Source organism: Mesocricetus auratus, unplaced genomic scaffold (assembly GCF_017639785.1).
Source record: "Mesocricetus auratus isolate SY011 unplaced genomic scaffold, BCM_Maur_2.0 Super-Scaffold_100048, whole genome shotgun sequence".
Classification (NCBI taxonomy): Eukaryota; Metazoa; Chordata; class Mammalia; order Rodentia; family Cricetidae; genus Mesocricetus; species Mesocricetus auratus.
Genome location: NW_024429225.1, coordinates 783,663 through 800,980, shown reverse-complemented (window position 1 = coordinate 800,980; position 17,318 = coordinate 783,663). Strand labels below are relative to the sequence as shown.

The 17,318-nt window shown below is 37.7% G+C and overlaps 1 protein-coding gene and 1 pseudogene across 2 annotated transcripts; one reads left to right on the top strand and one right to left on the bottom strand.

Annotated features, from left to right (window-relative positions):
* The first annotated feature begins 1,018 nt into the window (after nt 1–1,018).
* On the top strand, nt 1,019–10,744 carry LOC121136095 (annotated as a pseudogene).
* On the bottom strand, nt 10,220–13,156 carry LOC121136108 (olfactory receptor 4K2-like). Of its 2 annotated transcripts, XM_040735783.1 has the most exons (3): nt 13,046–13,153; nt 12,001–12,127; nt 10,220–11,752 (listed from the first exon to the last, which is right to left on the bottom strand). In XM_040735783.1, the coding sequence occupies exons 2-3, from the start codon at nt 12,012–12,014 to the stop codon at nt 11,164–11,166; spliced, it is 603 nt and encodes a 200-aa protein (XP_040591717.1). In that variant the 5' UTR covers nt 12,015–12,127; nt 13,046–13,153; the 3' UTR covers nt 10,220–11,163. The 2 variants fall into 2 exon arrangements, with proteins under 2 accessions (XP_040591717.1, XP_040591716.1); XM_040735782.1 differs by having other exon boundaries at nt 10,220–12,127; nt 13,046–13,156.
* Between the last annotated feature and the right edge of the window lie 4,162 nt (nt 13,157–17,318).

The window sequence follows — 17,318 nt, the reverse complement described above, 5'->3', positions numbered from 1 at the left end:
TTTCTTGACTTTAACAATCCCCCCTACTTTCAATGCCCTACTCTCCCATCTCTTATCTCCTTCCCAATGCACCTTATTACAGAAAATATTTGACATGTGTCTTTCAGTGCCTGGCTTATTTTGACTAGTATTACTTCCTAAATTTCCATTCACTTTCCTGCAACAATAGAATTTCACTCCTTTTAGGTACACATCTCATATTTCTTTTCATCTGTTGACAGGAACCTAGGCAAATTTCATATCTTAAATAATGTTAAAAGTACGACAGTCGAGTTCACTAGAACGGGAGTTATAGGTGATTGAAAGACACTGGGAAAAAGTGCTGAAAACAGACCCAAACCCTCTGAAACAGCAGCCTTTGATCTTAAAGGCTGAGCCATCTCCAGTGCCATAGAGTCTCCAAGAACAAAGTTTTTGTTTTGTTTTGCTTTGCTTTTCCGCTGTTGGTTTTAGATAGTTTTTGTCACTGTAGAGATTTAGCAATTCTCTCAAGAATAAGTTCATGGTATACACCTGATTTTTTCGTCCAGATTATCATGTTCTATTGATTTGTTTGATTCACTTTGATGTTGAAATGTGCTGCTTGTTGCTATGGATCTGTAATATACTTTGAAATATCCCCAGTAAGTTTTCCAAATCACTTGGAACTTAATGGAAATTTTAACTCAAGAACACAGGAAGCTCTTTGTCTTTTGTCCTGTTCTATTTAACTCCTTTCTTCCTCATGACGTGTTTCTTTATAATAGTTATTTCCTTTGCTTACTTAAGTTTATTCTCAGCAGGTTTTGTTTTATTTTATTTATTATTTATTGAAATTTTATTAATGGGAATAGGTCCATTATTTCTTTCTCGAAAAAATTTGTGTTGCTATATTGAAAACATATGTTCTGACTGGCTGGGCATGGGTGTCTGCTGGTGAGGTGTGTGGAAGCTGGCGCTAGGCCCCCATCCATCTCCTCCCCAGATTCTGTCCACTAGGGAGTTCGTTGACACCGAGTGAACCGAGCTTACTGCCAAGATGCAGGCCTATTTCCAGAGGCTGGAAAATGCCTTCAAGCATGCCAACGAATTTCTTGAGGTTGGCAAAAAGCAACCTTCCCTGGATGTTCTTTATGATGTTACGAAAAGTAAGAAACACAGAACATGGCAAAAGATACATGAGCCAATTATGTTGAAATACTTGGAACTGTGTATGGATCTTCGTAAGAGCCACTTGGCTAAGGAAGGTTTCTATCAATATAAGAACATTTGTCAGCAGGTAAACATTAAATCTTTAGAAGATGTTGTTAGGGAATACTTGAAATTAGTAGAGGAAAAACCCGAAGCTGCTAAAGAAGAGTCCCAAAAACAGTGTTAGATATAGAATATCTAGATAACATTCAGACGCCTGAGAGTGTTCTTGTAAGTGCAGTAAGCAGGGAAGACACTCAGGATCACACTGACAGATTGCTACTGACTCCCTGGGTCAAGCTCCTATGGGGATCATACAGGAAGGGTTTGAACCTTCTTTGAAACAATTCTAGAGTAGAGCACCTTTACCATGACATTGCCCAGCAAGCTCTCCAATTCTGCTTCCAGGATACTCGAAAGGCTGATTTCCACAAGTTCTGTGGTAACTTGTGAATGCACTTATCTCAGATTCAGTGCTGCCATAACCAAAGCATGACAATTAATCTTAATAATCCAGGGAACCAGTCCATGCATTTGGAAACCAGACTTGTTCAGTTGGACAATGCTATCAACATGGAACTATGGCAGGAAGCCTTCAAAGCCATGGAAGATATTCATGGGCTATTTTCCTTGTCTATAAAACCACCTAAGCCTCAGTTGCTGGTAAATTATAATAACAAAGTCTCAACAGTGTTTTGGAAATTTGGAAATGCTCTGTTACAAGCATCTACTCTTCATTGTCTTTGTCATCTATCTAGGGAAATGAGAAAGAATCTTACACAAGATGAGATGCAAAAATGTCTACTAGAGGCCTTTTGGCTTCTCTTTCCATACCTATTACTCCTGAGAAAACTGATGTTTCTAGACTCTTGGACATGGATGGTATTATAGTTGAGAAGCAGTGACGCCTCGCAAGGTCTTCAAGGTCTTCAAGCCCCACCTACACGAATTGGCCTTATTAATGGGTCAGATTCAACGTGCTAAAGTATGTTGTCCCAGAAGCTCCTAGTAACAAGCAGTCAACAGACCCCCATGCCTGCCTTTGGTATATAAGGCTCCACTCTTGAAAAATAAATGCCAATCTCCTTGTAAGAATGAGCCTCTGTCTTTGTCTTTATTTTCAACCTTAGCCCTTAGCCTCGGATCATTGTGAAGTATGGTAGCACTGTAGCTGCGAACACACTGGCAGCAAAAAGGCACCCATGTTTGTAAAAGAAACATTACTAAAACTCAAATCACACATAAGACCTCACACAGTTATACTTGGAGACTTCAACACCCCACTCTCACCACTAGACAGGACTATCAGACATTAACTTAATAAAGAAACAAAGGAACTAACTTAAGATATGACCCAATTGGATTTAATAGATATCTATAGAGCATTCCATCCAAACACAAAAGAACACACCTTCTTCTCAGCGCCACATGGGACATTCTCTAAAATTGACCACATACTCAGCAACATAGTAAACCTCAACAGGTACAAAAAAATGGAATAAATCCCTGTATCTTATCAGACCTCCATATTTTAAAGTTAGAATTCAACAACAACACAAATTGCAGAAACACTACAAACTCATGGAAATTGAACAATGCACAATTGCACCATTCCTGGGTCAAGGAAGAAATAACAAAAAAAATCAAATAAAATAAAGACTTCCTAGATTTCAATGAGAATGAAGAAACAACATAACCAAATTCATGGGAAACTTTGAAAGCAGTGCTGAGAGGAAAGTTCATAGCATTAAGTGCCCACATGAAGAAACTGGAGAATAGTCACACTAGAGAATTAAAAGAACAACTGAAAGTTCTAGGAAAAAAAGAAGCAAATTCATCCTGGAGGAATAGACACCAGGAAAAAAATCAAATTAAGGGATGAAATCAATAAAGTAGAAACAAAGAAAACAATACAAAGAATCAATGTAACAAAGAGTTGGTTCTTTGAAAAAAATCAACAACATAGACAAACATTTATCTAAACTAACCAAAAGGCAAAGAAAGAACATGAACATTAATAAAATCAGAAATTAAAAGTGGGACATGACAACAGACAACTGAGAAAATCCAGAGAATAATCAGGTCATATTTGAAAACCTGTACTCCAACAAATATGAAAATTTAAAGGAAATGGACAATTTTCTGGATAGATATCACTTACCAAAATTAAATCAAGAACAGAAAAGCAATATAAACAGACCTATAAACCCTAGTGAAATAGAAGCAGTCATCAAGTTACCAAGCAAAGAAGCCCAGGACCAGATGGCTTCACTACAAAATTCTACCAGAAATTCAAAGAAGAACAAATACCAATACTCCTCAAAGTATTCCACACAATAGAAGAGGAGGTTCATTGCCAAAAATCTTTTTACAAGGCTGCCATTACCTTGGTACCCAAGCCACAAAAAGACACAATGAAGAGAACTACAGACTAATGTCCGTCATGAACACTGATGCAAAAATACTCAATAAAATAATGGGCAAATTGAATCCAAGAACACATCAGAAAAATCAGTCACCATGATCAAGTAGGCCTCATCCCAGGGAGGCAGGGATGGTTCAACAAACAAAAATCCATCAACACAATCTACCATATAAGCAAACTAAAAAGAAGAACTACATGATCATACCAGTAGATGCTGAAAAATACTTTGATAAAATCCAACACCCATTCATGATATAGGTCCTAGAGAGATCAGGGATAAAAGGAATATACCTGAACAAAATAAAAGTAATATGCAATAAACCAACAGCCAACATCAAACTAAATGGAGAGAAATTCAACACAATTCCTCTAAAATCAGGAACCAGGCAAGTCTGTCCACTGTCTCTATATCTCTTCAATATTGTACTTGAAGTTCTGGCTAGAGCAATGAGACAACAAAAGGAGATTAAGGGGATACAAATTGGAAAGGAAGAGGTCAAACTTTCACTATTTGCAGATGATATGATAGTGACCCAAAAAACTCTACCAGGGAACTCCTACAACTGATAAACATCTTCAGCAAAATGGCAGGATACAAGATTAACTCAAAAAATCAGTAGCCCACAATATACAGACAATAAATGAGCTGAGAAAGAAATCAGAGAAACATCACCCTTTACAATAGGAACACACAACATAATATATCTTGGGGTAACACTAACCAAACAAGTGAAAGACCAGTTTAGCAAGAATTTTGAGTCTTTAAAGAAAGAAGATACCAGAAAATGGAAAAATCTCCCATGCTCTTGGATAGGTAGTTTCAACATAGTAAAAATGGCAATCTTGCCAAAAATAATCTACAGATTCAATGCAATCCCCATCAAAATCCCAATACAATTCTTCACAAACATTGAAAGAACAATAAACAACAATAGAAAAACAAAAGACACAGGATAGCCAAAACAACACTGTACAATAAAGAAACTTCCGAAGGCCACACCATCCCTGACTTCAAGCACTTGTCTATAGCTATAGTCCCGAAAGCAGCTTTGTCTTGGCACAAAAAATAAACAGGTAGACCAATGGAATCAAATTGAACATCCCTATATTAACCCATACACGTATGAACACTTGATTTTTGACAAAGGATCTAAAATTATACAATGGAAAAAACAGTCTCTTCAACAAATGGTGCTGGCATAATTGGATGCTGGTATGTAGAAGACTGCAGATAGATCCATGTCTAACACCATGCAAAAAACTTAAGTCCAAATGGATCAAAGACCTCAACATAAATCCAGCCATACTGAACCTCTTAGAAGAGAAAGTGGAAGGTACCCTTGAACAAATTGGTACAGGAAACTGCTTCCTCAACATAACACCAGTATTACAGACACTGAGATCGACAATTAATAAATGGGACCTTCTGAAACTGAGAAGCTTCTGTAAGGAAAAGAACACAGTCAACAAGTCAAAAAGACAGCCCACATAATGGAAGAAGATATTCACTAACCCCACATCTGACAGAGGGCTGATCTCCACAATTTACAAAGAACTCAAGAATCAAGTCTCCAAAACACCAGAAGACCCAATTAAAATGTGGGGTACAAAACTAAATAGAGAATTCTCAATAAAGGAGTCTGAAATGGCTGATAGACACTTAAGAAAGTGTTCACCATCCTTAGCCATCAAGGAAATGCATATCAAAACAACTCTGAGATACCATCTTAGTCCTATCAGAATGGCTAAAATCAAAAACACCAATGATGGTTAAACTGGACAGGATGTGGTAAAAGGGGAACACTCCTCCATTGCTGGTGGGAGTGCCAACTCATACAGCCACTTTGGAAATCAGTATGGAGATTCCTCAGAAAAATGGGGATAAACCTACTACAAGACACAACAAACCTACTCTTAGGCATATACCCAAAAGATATGAATTTATACAACAAGGACATCTGCTGCACTATGTTCATAGCAGCATTATTTGTAATAGCCAGAACCTGGAAGCAACTTAGATGCCATTCAACTGAAGAGTGGAAAGAGAAAATGTGGTGCATTTACACAATGACGTACTACTCAGAGGAAAAAACAGTGGAATCTTGAAAACCTCAGGCAAATGGATGGAACTAGATGAAACTACCCTGAGTGAGGTAACCCTGTCACAAAAAAAGGCAAACATGGCATGTACTCTCTCATATATGAATTTTAGACAGAGATCTGAGGACTGCCAGCCTATAATCCCATGGCCAGAGAGTCTGGGAAACAGAACCTTCATTCAGTGGCTGATGGAAGAAGAGGCAGACTCCCACGGCTAAGCACTGAGCTAAACTCAAGAAAGCCAGTAAAAGAGAGAGAGGACTGATGACCAAAGGGGTTAAGACTGGGCTGGCTTAACCCCCAGAAACAGCTGACACGGCAAGGGTTAACTCTTGAATCCCAGGCTGATGCCTGAGAATCCAGCATGGGACTGATCAAGACCCCCTGAATGTGAGTGTCAGTGAGGAGGCCTAGGTAATCTATTGAGCCTTGGGTAGTAGATCAGTACCCATCCCGAGTATACACACGGACTTTGGACTCCCATCCAACAATGTGAGGTGCACTCTCACCCTGAACTCTTGGGGGAGGGTCTAGGCCCTGCCCTATATGAAATGACAGACTATGGACACCCCCATGGAGGGCCTCACCCTCCCTGGGGAAATGAAGGGATATTGGGGGGGGGTTGATGGGAGGGCACGGGAGGAGGGGAGAGAAACGGAGAGGGACCTGAGACTGACTTGTTAAGCAACCTTGTTTCTAATTTAAATTTAAATTTAAAAATAAATAATAAAAATAAAAAAGCTGAGGGCAAGCAAACAGGAATAAAATGTTTTATATGTGTACTAATATATTGTATATACACATATATCATGTTTGGATTGTTCTGATTCAATCAGTTTGTTTATGTCATTTCCATAAATGTCTATCATCAGTAAAGGGAGAAAATAGGAAAGAAAGATATGAACTAGCATTTTAGTCAGACAATAAAAATAGCAAAATTAAGTGAAAAAGAAAGGTAAAGAGGTCTGTTTTCCTGTCCTCAATGACGGTATATGCAGCTCAGAGCCTGCCTATAGGACACGGCTCTTTTCCTTCCCCAGCAGCCTGAACTGCTATCTTCCACTGAGGGCAAACCTTTACCGTATGTGGCTTTCCCTGTTGACCCTGTCTTGTTTTGGTCACATGAAAAGGGTGTGGTTTGTGGACTGGGCTGAGGTTATTATTCTGGGTGATCCTTTGTCTCCAGTACTTGATGGGCAGTACTGTCAGGAAGCTGGCTACTAGTCTGTCTTAATGCTGGCAGCTTCAAGCATTTACTGCTAATTCTTTCTTCGTGAAAACCAGTGACTCTCGTTACAGCTCAAACAAGATTTCTGGTTCTTGGTTAAAGACTTCTCCTTTAGCCAGAGGAATTTTGTGGAGAGGGTGGCTGGTTGCCTGCGGCAGTTAGGATGTTCACACAAGATAGGTCTTTTGGATATGTTCAGTTCACTCACACAGATATTCATTATAATATCACACTTATATAAAAGTTAATCAGACATCTCACCAAGCATAGAATAGTTAATTGGACGGAAAATGCCACTGCAGGGTTCCACTGCGGAATTTTCTCCAGAAGCTTGGAGGCTCAACACATGTCTGCCCTGAAAGCCTTTAGGTGTGGCAGGCTGGTGGATGGCACTGACGGAAGTCCAGTAGGTCCTTGACTTTTGGCTATTGCTGACAGGCAGGCATGGGTGAATCCAGCAACAGTGGCAGAATTTCAACAGTCACTGAAGCCAGGGCTACCCACAGAAGCCAAACTCAGGTCCCCTTGCTAGAGGATCAGAATCTTTGGGAACACCCCAGTGAGATCCTAGAGAACGTTTTCCAAGTCCCGGTTTTTGTATCATTTCACTGAGAAGTAGCTTTGTGCTATCAGTGTTCACAAGCGTGGTTCACTAGTATACCAACGCCACTTTGGGGTTAGTCATTAGCACACGAAGGCTTAGCTTGGCTTGGCTCCTATGTGAGTTCCAGGTCAAGCATAGCCATGTCTTATAAGAGCTGCATGGTACCATCTCTTATCTTATAGGCATTGCATTATTACAAGTAATATAAAAAGACTTTTAAGTTATATAAAATTGTTTCACTTGTGTTCCTAAAAGAGTTTTGAGGACAGACTTTTAGGAATAAATTATGTGGGGACTTTGGCGGATTCCACAGCGGGAGAAGGACAAACATGCCAGGCAGACAGAGTTTAAGAGAGAAGTTTTGTTAGAAAGGGAAGAGGGGAAGAGAAAAGAAGGACAGAAAGAGAAGAGGGAGGCAGGAAAAGTCCTGTCTGCCCCTTCAGCGGATCAGCGGGAAAGAGTTTTTATTTTAAGGGGTCCTTTTTACCAGGTTTCAGACTATGTCGTGACGTAGCAGCAGCAGTCATGGAACACTGGGCTGGCAAGAGTACTGCCTGAGTGCATTCTACCGGGTGATGGGGGTCAGGCCAGCATAAAGCCTAAGTCTTTAAACTGATCCCAGCTTATACTCCTTGGACACTGGTACTTCGTTCTCAGAAAAAGGGGAGGAGCATTTTGAGTCTTTTTGTTTGTTTGTTTTTATAAAACCACCACAAGATTACAGGACAGAATTAACTGCTGAGAGTTGCCCTCTGCCTTACACAAACACACACACACACACACACGCACGCACGCACGCACGCACGCATGCACGCACGCACGTGCGTACACGTTCCATAAAGAAATGCATTAAATATAACATTTGTAGTGTCAGACTGCCAAGAGGAAGAGAGGATTTTCTTGGTATCTGCATGACATACATACTTGAAGATTCGCATCGTGTTGGGCTACAAATAACCCTGTTACTGCGATTTTTAGTATCTCTTCCTTTTCTCTCCATCCCTCCCTCAACCATGAGACTTTCATTTCTGGCCCCTTTCTCCCTCCCTCCATCCGTCTTTCCTTCCCCATTTGCCTTCTCTTCCCTCCTTTTTTCCTGTCTAAATTCTCTAGTATTTTGTTACTTTCATGCATGACACATACTTTCTGAGATTCTCTTTGCCTGTGGCGGTGTTCCAGATATCTGAATCTGAATCACATTACTGACTTGCACTGTAAAGCCATCTCCTGACCAATTACTTGCCTGAGGGCTTTGAGCATATGCTTTTCAGTTTGAGAATTCTCATTGTAATCACTGAATATTGAAAATATCCCTTCCAAAACATTCCACTTTTTATAATTTCTCTAATTTTGTGATTATCATATAATTACATCAGTTCCCCCTCCCGTTTTCTCCCTCCAAGTCCTCCCGTGTAACCCTCTTTTCCAAATTCGTGTTGTTGTTGCTGTTTTCTCGATGTTATTACTTCCTTCCTGTTTACATTTACATCTACTCTGAACACTAGTTTACTATTTCTAACGGGAAGATTCTCCTTTTTTCTCAAAGTTTCAAACTTCAGGTTAGCTATAACAAAATTTAATAATGTATTTTCATAATTACATTTTTATAGTTTCTCCATTTCGGTAATGTTTTGACAAATGAGGAATATTTAACATTGTGAAAAATAGTTCATTTTTTAAAAGATTCCTTGAACAAATAGCTATCATATGGAGTAATTATTGGGAATGCTAGTAAAAATATTATCTAAAGTAGTTTAAATAAATCAGATCATTGAATGTAACTATGACAAAGAGAACACAAACTAAACTTACCCATTTCAACCTGAATTATGCACTTCTGTCACTTGTATAGTGTGTTGTCTCCTTACCTTAATATCATCAATGTCTTTATTTTTATTTTCAAACTTGACTTAAATCTTAAATACAATTTTTCACACTTTTAAAATAAGCCTGTTCTCCTGTTTGTTTAGGATATTTAATGAATAAAACACAAATTTGAAAAGCAGTATATCCTTCTTAAATTTGGCTTAAACTGAAAAGTTAGAGATGTCTTATCCTTGATTCATCTCTCATGTATAATACTTAAATTCATAAATAATTTTTGTAGCTCCCTTCATTTGCTCAATAATTCCAATAAATGAAAACAACCAAATATGCACAAATACTTATTTGCTACATATCCTACTTTTGATAGCTACAGTTGGGAAACTGTATTTGATACCACATTTGCAAATACTATTTAGTAAATTTGAAACAATAGTGAATTACTCAATGTTTGCTATTATTTGTAAAAGATCATTTACAAAGTACAATAAACAGAATCACAAGATTTTACAACTTCAAGTCCTTGCAATTTGAATTTCTGTCAGCTGAATGATGGTCATTTTTAGTGTACAAAAAAGGATAATGCTTAAAACACTTAGCAAAACTTGCATTTAATAACATGCTCATTAAATGAAAAATGTAGTACTAAACGGAAATTTGTTTTTCCCAAATATTAAACTAAAATAACTCTTTAACCAAACAGTAAATCATTATAATGGTTTAGGTTTAAGATGTGCAGTGGTAGCCGGGCGTTGGTGGCGCACGCCTTTAATCCCAGCACTCGGGAGGCAGAGGCAGGCGGATCTCTGTGAGTTTGAGACCAGCCTGGACTACCAAGTGAGTTCCAGGATAGCCTCCAAAGCCACAGAGAAAAAACAAACAAACAAACAAACAAAAAAGATGTGCCGTGGTGGCACACACCTTTAATCCCAGCACTTGGGAGGCAGAGGTAGGTGGATCTTTGTAAGTTTGAGGCCAGCTTGGTCTACAGCCCCAGGACAGTAAGAGATTCATAGAAAGATCCTGTCTAAAAAACAAAAATAAATAATGATTTAGAATTAAGCTTCACTTATCATGAGATTGATTGTTATCATGAGCTGTCTTTCTTAGCTTAATTCTAATGACAACTTCCATGGACCTGCTGAAACACAAACCATCAGCTTTGCAACTCACCTCCTGACACTGAATTTCAGGATTGTTGCACTGGCCCATAAACCCCACTGGCAGAAGGAGGCATGGAAGTGGTGCCACTGTGATGATTAATGAGGAGTGTGAGTGTAAGGGTCAGACACTGATAAGCTCCTTAACTAGTGTGGCTGGTGGAAAATCACTTCGCATCGTTTCTTTACGCCCCATCCACATTTTCATAATTGCATACGCCAGGATTCTCTAATTCCAGAAGGTACAAATTGGTTTAAATGTGAAGTAGAAATGGCTCAAGGATGTGGAAAAATGGTCGTTTGGAGATAGACATTCATTTTCTACCACAGTGCATAATCCTAAGGATCACAGAAATCTTGCTCCTTTGTCATGTTGTAGGGGTATATGAGTTTCTGCACATTCATAACTGTCATTATTTAATCACTTCATTCCTCTTTAAGCTGTAATTATTACTTGGTCCTTTTTTTCTATTGACTTGATTATTCAACATCCTAACTAAAGAGAAAATCCTGATATTTTGGGGAATTTTTTTCTGGAAATAATTATTTCCATTAACTTCCTTTTAAAGATTCAGATGTATTTTTTCTACAATCATCACACAATTTTGTTGTTTCATAAAATCTGTTACACTTAATAATGAAGAAACTGAAACTAAAAAGAATGGGAAGGAGTTTCTATACTGAAATTTAGAAACTTACTTCTTAGTTTCCTCATGGCTGAATTTACTTCTTGATTTCTCAAAGTATATATTACTGGGTTCAGAATGGGAGTGAAGATGGTATAAAAAACAGACAGGATCTTTTCTATCACAAAGCTGTTTTGTGGCCACATATAGATGAAGATACATGGTCCAAAGAACATGAAGACAACAATGAAATGGGCTGTACAGGTGGAAAGGGCCTTCGATGATCCTCTGGAAGAATGATGCTTTATTGTAACCAGCACGATAACATATGAATTAAATAAGAGAATAAAGCAAGACAATGCAATAATGCCACTTGTTGAAATCATAAAGAGACCAAGAACATAAGTATCCACACAAGCCAACTGGAATACCACAGGAAGGTCACAGAAAAAGCTGTCTATCTGATTGGGACCACAGAATGGTAATGTCAGGGCAAATATGACCTGGCTCATTGAGTGCATGACTCCCACAATCCATGAAGACAACACAAATGCAACACATACCTGGGTACTAATGATGGAAGCATAGCGCAGGGGTTTACAAATTGCAATGTACCTGTCAAAAGACATAGCCATTAGTAAGATTATCTCAGTGCCAGTGAACAAGTGGAGGAAGAATATCTGGGAGATGCATCCACCAAAAGAGATTGTTTTATGGTCAGTGAGATAGTCTATGATCATCTTGGGAGTGGCAAAAGAAGCAAGAGACATATCAATAATAGAAAGGTTGCTAAGCAGGAAATACATAGCAGAGTGCAGGTGAGAGTCGGATATGACAACGACAAGTATGATGCCATTACTCACCATTGTTGCCACATAAAAGAGGGAAAACACTATAAAGAAAAATATCCGCAGTTCCCAGGAGTTAGAGAGTCCCAGCAAAACAAATTCAGTCACAACAGACTTGTTAGCCATATTCATAGGTAGAAGCCTGCACATATACAAAAATATGTGTAAGTAAATATAATACAAATTGTCACTATCCTTTTTCTACATCTTATTTAATATGTTGACTTGAGAGAATGTGAGGAAACAAATACTCTTTAAATAAATGTACTGAAAATGGCACTGTTTCTGGCACTACATGCCAGTTAAATGCAAATAATATGGACATATGTACTACATATTTTTCCATCTGTTTATCCACATAATCTTAATGATTATGGCCTATGCTCTATAACAACTCCCTTCAAACTGACAACGTATTAAACATATGCATAGAAACACACATTTGTATACAAATATACAGTGAGTCATTACAAATAGTTATAAGACTATCCTTACCCAAAAATCAAATAAAAATGTATCACACGTGAGGGATCTTAAGTAACATAATAGCACTTCATAGAACACTTTCAGAAAAATTATAAATTTCTTAAGAACTGTTTATATTATTTATAAATATGAATTTCCTAGTTGATTGTCAGGAGACACACTTAGAAAGCTATTTTCACTGATACTGACGAAAAATGCTGTCCTATTTACAAGGACAATGTCCTACTTACAAACACAACCAACGGAAGGGCAATACCCTCTCTAGTCATTGGAAAACAATTACCTTCTTTTCTTCTCACAGTTTCACTCTTACTAAAGTATAAGTTTGCTCCTCCTAAAGATATATGCAAGTCTATAGTTTAAATTTTACTTTTTGCTCCTAAGATACATCACATAAATTTCTAGAGGAGAGTCAAAAAATGAACACATCTCTGTCATCAAATTTGTTAACAAATTCTTTCTGTTTGAGTTCTCCTATGGTATATGCCAACATGCATGAGCTATTTTATGATGGGATGGAAAATGACCAGCAATTAAGTCTGTCAGAAGTGTTTTATAATAAAATATCACTTACTAAATCTAGGGCAGAATCCAGGCTTTTGAATTACTGAAGATTAAGTAAGTTTCTTTCTGAGTTCCCTAGGAGGCAATTTCAAAAATAAAGGAGTGACCTTGCTGAACCATTAGTCATTTAGAAACTGTAGATTAAACAAGTATTGTAGGGAACTGGAAATTGACCAAGAAATCATCTTGCAATGGGATTTATTAAAAAACAAAGCAATACAGCATTAGTGAGCTCACAAAGAGAATTAAATAATCTTATGGGATTTTACAAAAGTTGTTTGCACTTGGACCTAAGTGATTTGGGGGCAGAATGGAAAATGTAACAGACATCATTTCAAAAGACAGTTGGAAATATCAAACCAACTAACCACAATTCTCGGTTAATTAACCTTCTATGGAAGTACTAGAGAAAAAAATCAAGAACGCTGACCACTACTTTAAGCAATCTAGAGTTCTTTGGAGATTTCAAACATGAAAAAGTAAAATAAATTTGAAAATGCAATGAAACATATCCCACATGGTTAACCATTTTCCAGGAATAATGAGAGAAATGGACCTCAGTCAACAAAAATATCTTGTAATGTGCCAACTATTTTCAAATTGTAGGAAGTGTTCATACAATCGAAAGCAGTATTTCATGTGTGGACTCACCAAGTAGCTCTCGAAAAGAAATTTAAGGTAGGTAGTTATTAATTAAATAAATATAATGGGTAGATTTGACTCAGGTATTAATGTGAATGTGATCATTAATAAAATGAGAACTACTGACTATTGTTCTGAATAATTTCACTTATCAAGTGATAGTCCCTGCAGTAGACTGCATTTATTAAAATAAAAATTGGCAAGATGTGAAGATGGTTCAGTTATACAAGAATAAAGACAAAACGTTAAGAATTCACTTAAATATGGGCATAGTGGCACTTATTTTCTTACTTGCAATCCCATTATTGGGAAGACAGAGGCAGAAAGGTTCCTAGCACTTTCTGGCTAGCCAGTCTGGCTGAAATGGTGAGGTACGCATTCAACAAGAGACCCAAGGATGACATCAATGCTGATTTCTATCTGACTTCCATACATAGGCATACATGGTACATACAACTACACACATGTATTACACACATAAAATGCCCACATGCTTACACACACACACACACATATGAATAAATGAGTGAATATAAAAATCAAAACAAAATTTGGCTACTGTTTTGTATGTGGTCCCTTCCATTGGGGATTTGGCTGTGCCACGGAGAAGCACAGCCTCCACTGCATTTATCAAATGTTTAGATACATGGCTTAGTTTGCTCTACGTAATTTGAACAGAAATGACAACTATGTGGGCAGTCTGTCTCTTCAGCATGATTCCCTTCTATCTCCTTGGTCTCAGTGCAAGTAGAATTAATACAAAGAAAGAAGGGTGGTAACTATGCCAATAAGCATTAAGATAAAACATCACTAGGCTGACATTGTGACTGTAGTTGTTTCATCTGTTGAACACCATGAAGATCATTAAGTTCAAGAGGCTTTAGATAGAGGCAAACTCAATGAAATTTACATGGAATTGAAAAGGATCTAAAGGTACAAAACGAGTATTTAGAATATTTTGTGTTCTCATTCTTTCTACTTACAACCCTTAATATAAAACAAGAGTAATCAATATCCCTACTGTTTCCTAATACTATAAAAGCTGATAAAGCATGTTTTATTTTATTTTTCTTCTATTTTCAAGACATTACTACATCATTTTTTCTTCCCATTCCCCCTTCCAAATCCTTTCATGTGCCCTTCCTAGCTCTCTTTCAAATTCATGGTTTCTTTTCCCATTAATTATTGTTACATGCATTTATGTATGTGTATGTGTATATGCATTCCCACTCTATTTTCCTAAGTGTAACCTGTACATTATGCATGTATGTGTGTGTATGCATATTTGAACTGTTCCTGAGCCTTAGGTGTGGGACTTGTTTTGCACCTGTAGCCATAGGAACTGGTCTACACAAGTCTGCATTTTCATAGGTTGTAGTATTCTGTAGTGGTCTATTACAGAGAGAAGTTTTCTTGATGAGAGGTGAGGTCTACACACATCTTTGGGTATACGGACAAATATTTAGATTGTTGTCATAGATTGTGCTGTTTTAATAAAGCAGTGGTTGTAAGTCCTTATCTAAGATCCAAGACTTCACTAACCCTGGATAGTTGGCTATGTTTTTAGTACCAAGCATGATGTTTCTCATGTTGAGAGGGTCATAAGTCCAATTAGAGAGCTGATGGTTCACACTAAGGTACATGTGCAACTACTATAACTTTAGAATTACTATGATATACTGGTTATTGTTGAGTCAGCAGCCATCATAGCAGGATAGGAATGTTGTTTGTTTGATTCATTGGAAATTTGCATGGCAACTTCTAGTACCATGAAAGCTAGTCATCAGAGAGTAGACATTCAGATCAGTTGTAGCTCATGGGCCTCTTGCCCCTGTTTCTGAAGTACATGGTGTCTTAGGAAATATGGACTTCCCTTTCACCTCTGAGGGTAGGGGACCACCAAAGGCTGTAGCAGTGGTCTGCAATTCTTTGAGAGTCCCTTGGACAGTCCTGGACAACAACTTGAAAGACAGCTCCTCATGCCTGTGCCTGGGATTTTTCATTAGATGATCTTGGCTCTTGGAGGGAGCATTGTCAGTCCAAATGAAAAAAATTTCACTGAAACTGTACTTCTATACTTACTAACAAACATATGTGTATTATAGACTTTTAGGTAGTTATTTAATAGCATTATTCCTTTTGAATTTTTCCAGAAATCCTCATTATTTTACGTTTGTCCCTCCTTCTTCTGTACTTATCTCCTTCTCTCCTCTCTAATTAGAGCCTCCATCTCTGTTCCATTTCCCCTGTCAGATTGCTTGTAGCCCAGTATTCTCCTCTCTTGTTCCCATAGCCACACACCCTGCAACCATTCCTTTTCACTATCCTGGCTTCTGCAATGATCCCAGGATATTTATTCATAGCAGAAGATTTGGAGTTAGGAGAGAAACCATGTGATTTTTGTCCTTCTGTGTTTGGCTTACCTAATTCAGTATGTTATTTTTTTTCTAGTCCCATCCATTTATCTGGAAAGTTCACAATTTCATTTTTCTGTATATGTAAATAGTATTCTGATCTGTAGCACATTTTCATTATTCATGCATTGAATATATGCAAGACATTTAGCTTGTTTCCCTCTCTTCACTTATATAAACACAGAAGTACTGAAGGTGATTAAGGAAGTATCTGCGGAGTACGATGTCGAGTCTTTGGGCATATGGCAAGGAGTGCTGTAGTTAGGACAAATGAGAGATTTATTTCTTAGCTTTTTGAGAATTTTCCACACTGATTTCTTTAATGGCTGCACCGTGCACTGGTTTGCAATCCCACCAACAATGAATCAGAATTCCCTTTTCTGTGCATGCTGTCCAGAATCTGGTTGTTTGCTGAACTTTGACATTATAACTAGGGTTAGGATGAAATCTCAAATTTGTTTTGATTTGAACACCGTTAATTGCTAGGGATGATGAGTCTTTTGAAAGTTATTTCTTTTCCGTACCTTTCTTATTTTGAGGACTCTCTCTCTTCAGGCACCAGGGACAGCACAATTTTCAAATGGGTCTTTTTTTAATCCTTTTTTTAGTTCTATATGAACTCTGGATATTAATTCTATGTTAGGTGCGTAGCTGCCAAAGATTCTGTCTCATTCTGTGGGATTCTTCTTTACTCAGTTATTTCTTTATCTTCAATGAGCAGTGATGAGAAAACTTTTGAGGTTTATAAAGTCCTAATTGTCAGTTGTCAGCCTTAATTCTTAGGCCAATGGAGTCCTACTCAAAAGGGCCTTTCCTACACTTATATCATGTAGGGTACCACCTGTGGTTTTCTTCTAGCAGTTTTAGTATTTAAGATTTCAGATTTAGGTCTTTGATTCATTTGGAGTTAGTTTTTGTGCAAGGTGGTAGATACAGGACTAATTTCATTCTTCTATGTATGAACATCCAGTTTTCCCATCACTACCGGTTGAAGATGCTTTCTTACATTTTTATCATCTTTTCCAAATATTATACGGCTGAGGTTACACGTACTCATGTTTGTATCTTCAAATTTCTTCCACTGATCTACATGTCTGTTTTTGTGCCAATACCACATAGTTTTTATTATCATGTATTAAGCCTTACTAGAATGGTAACCCCTTCTTCTGTTCAGGGTCATTTTGGCTATTTGGGGTGTTCCCTGATTGCATATGAATATTAGAATAG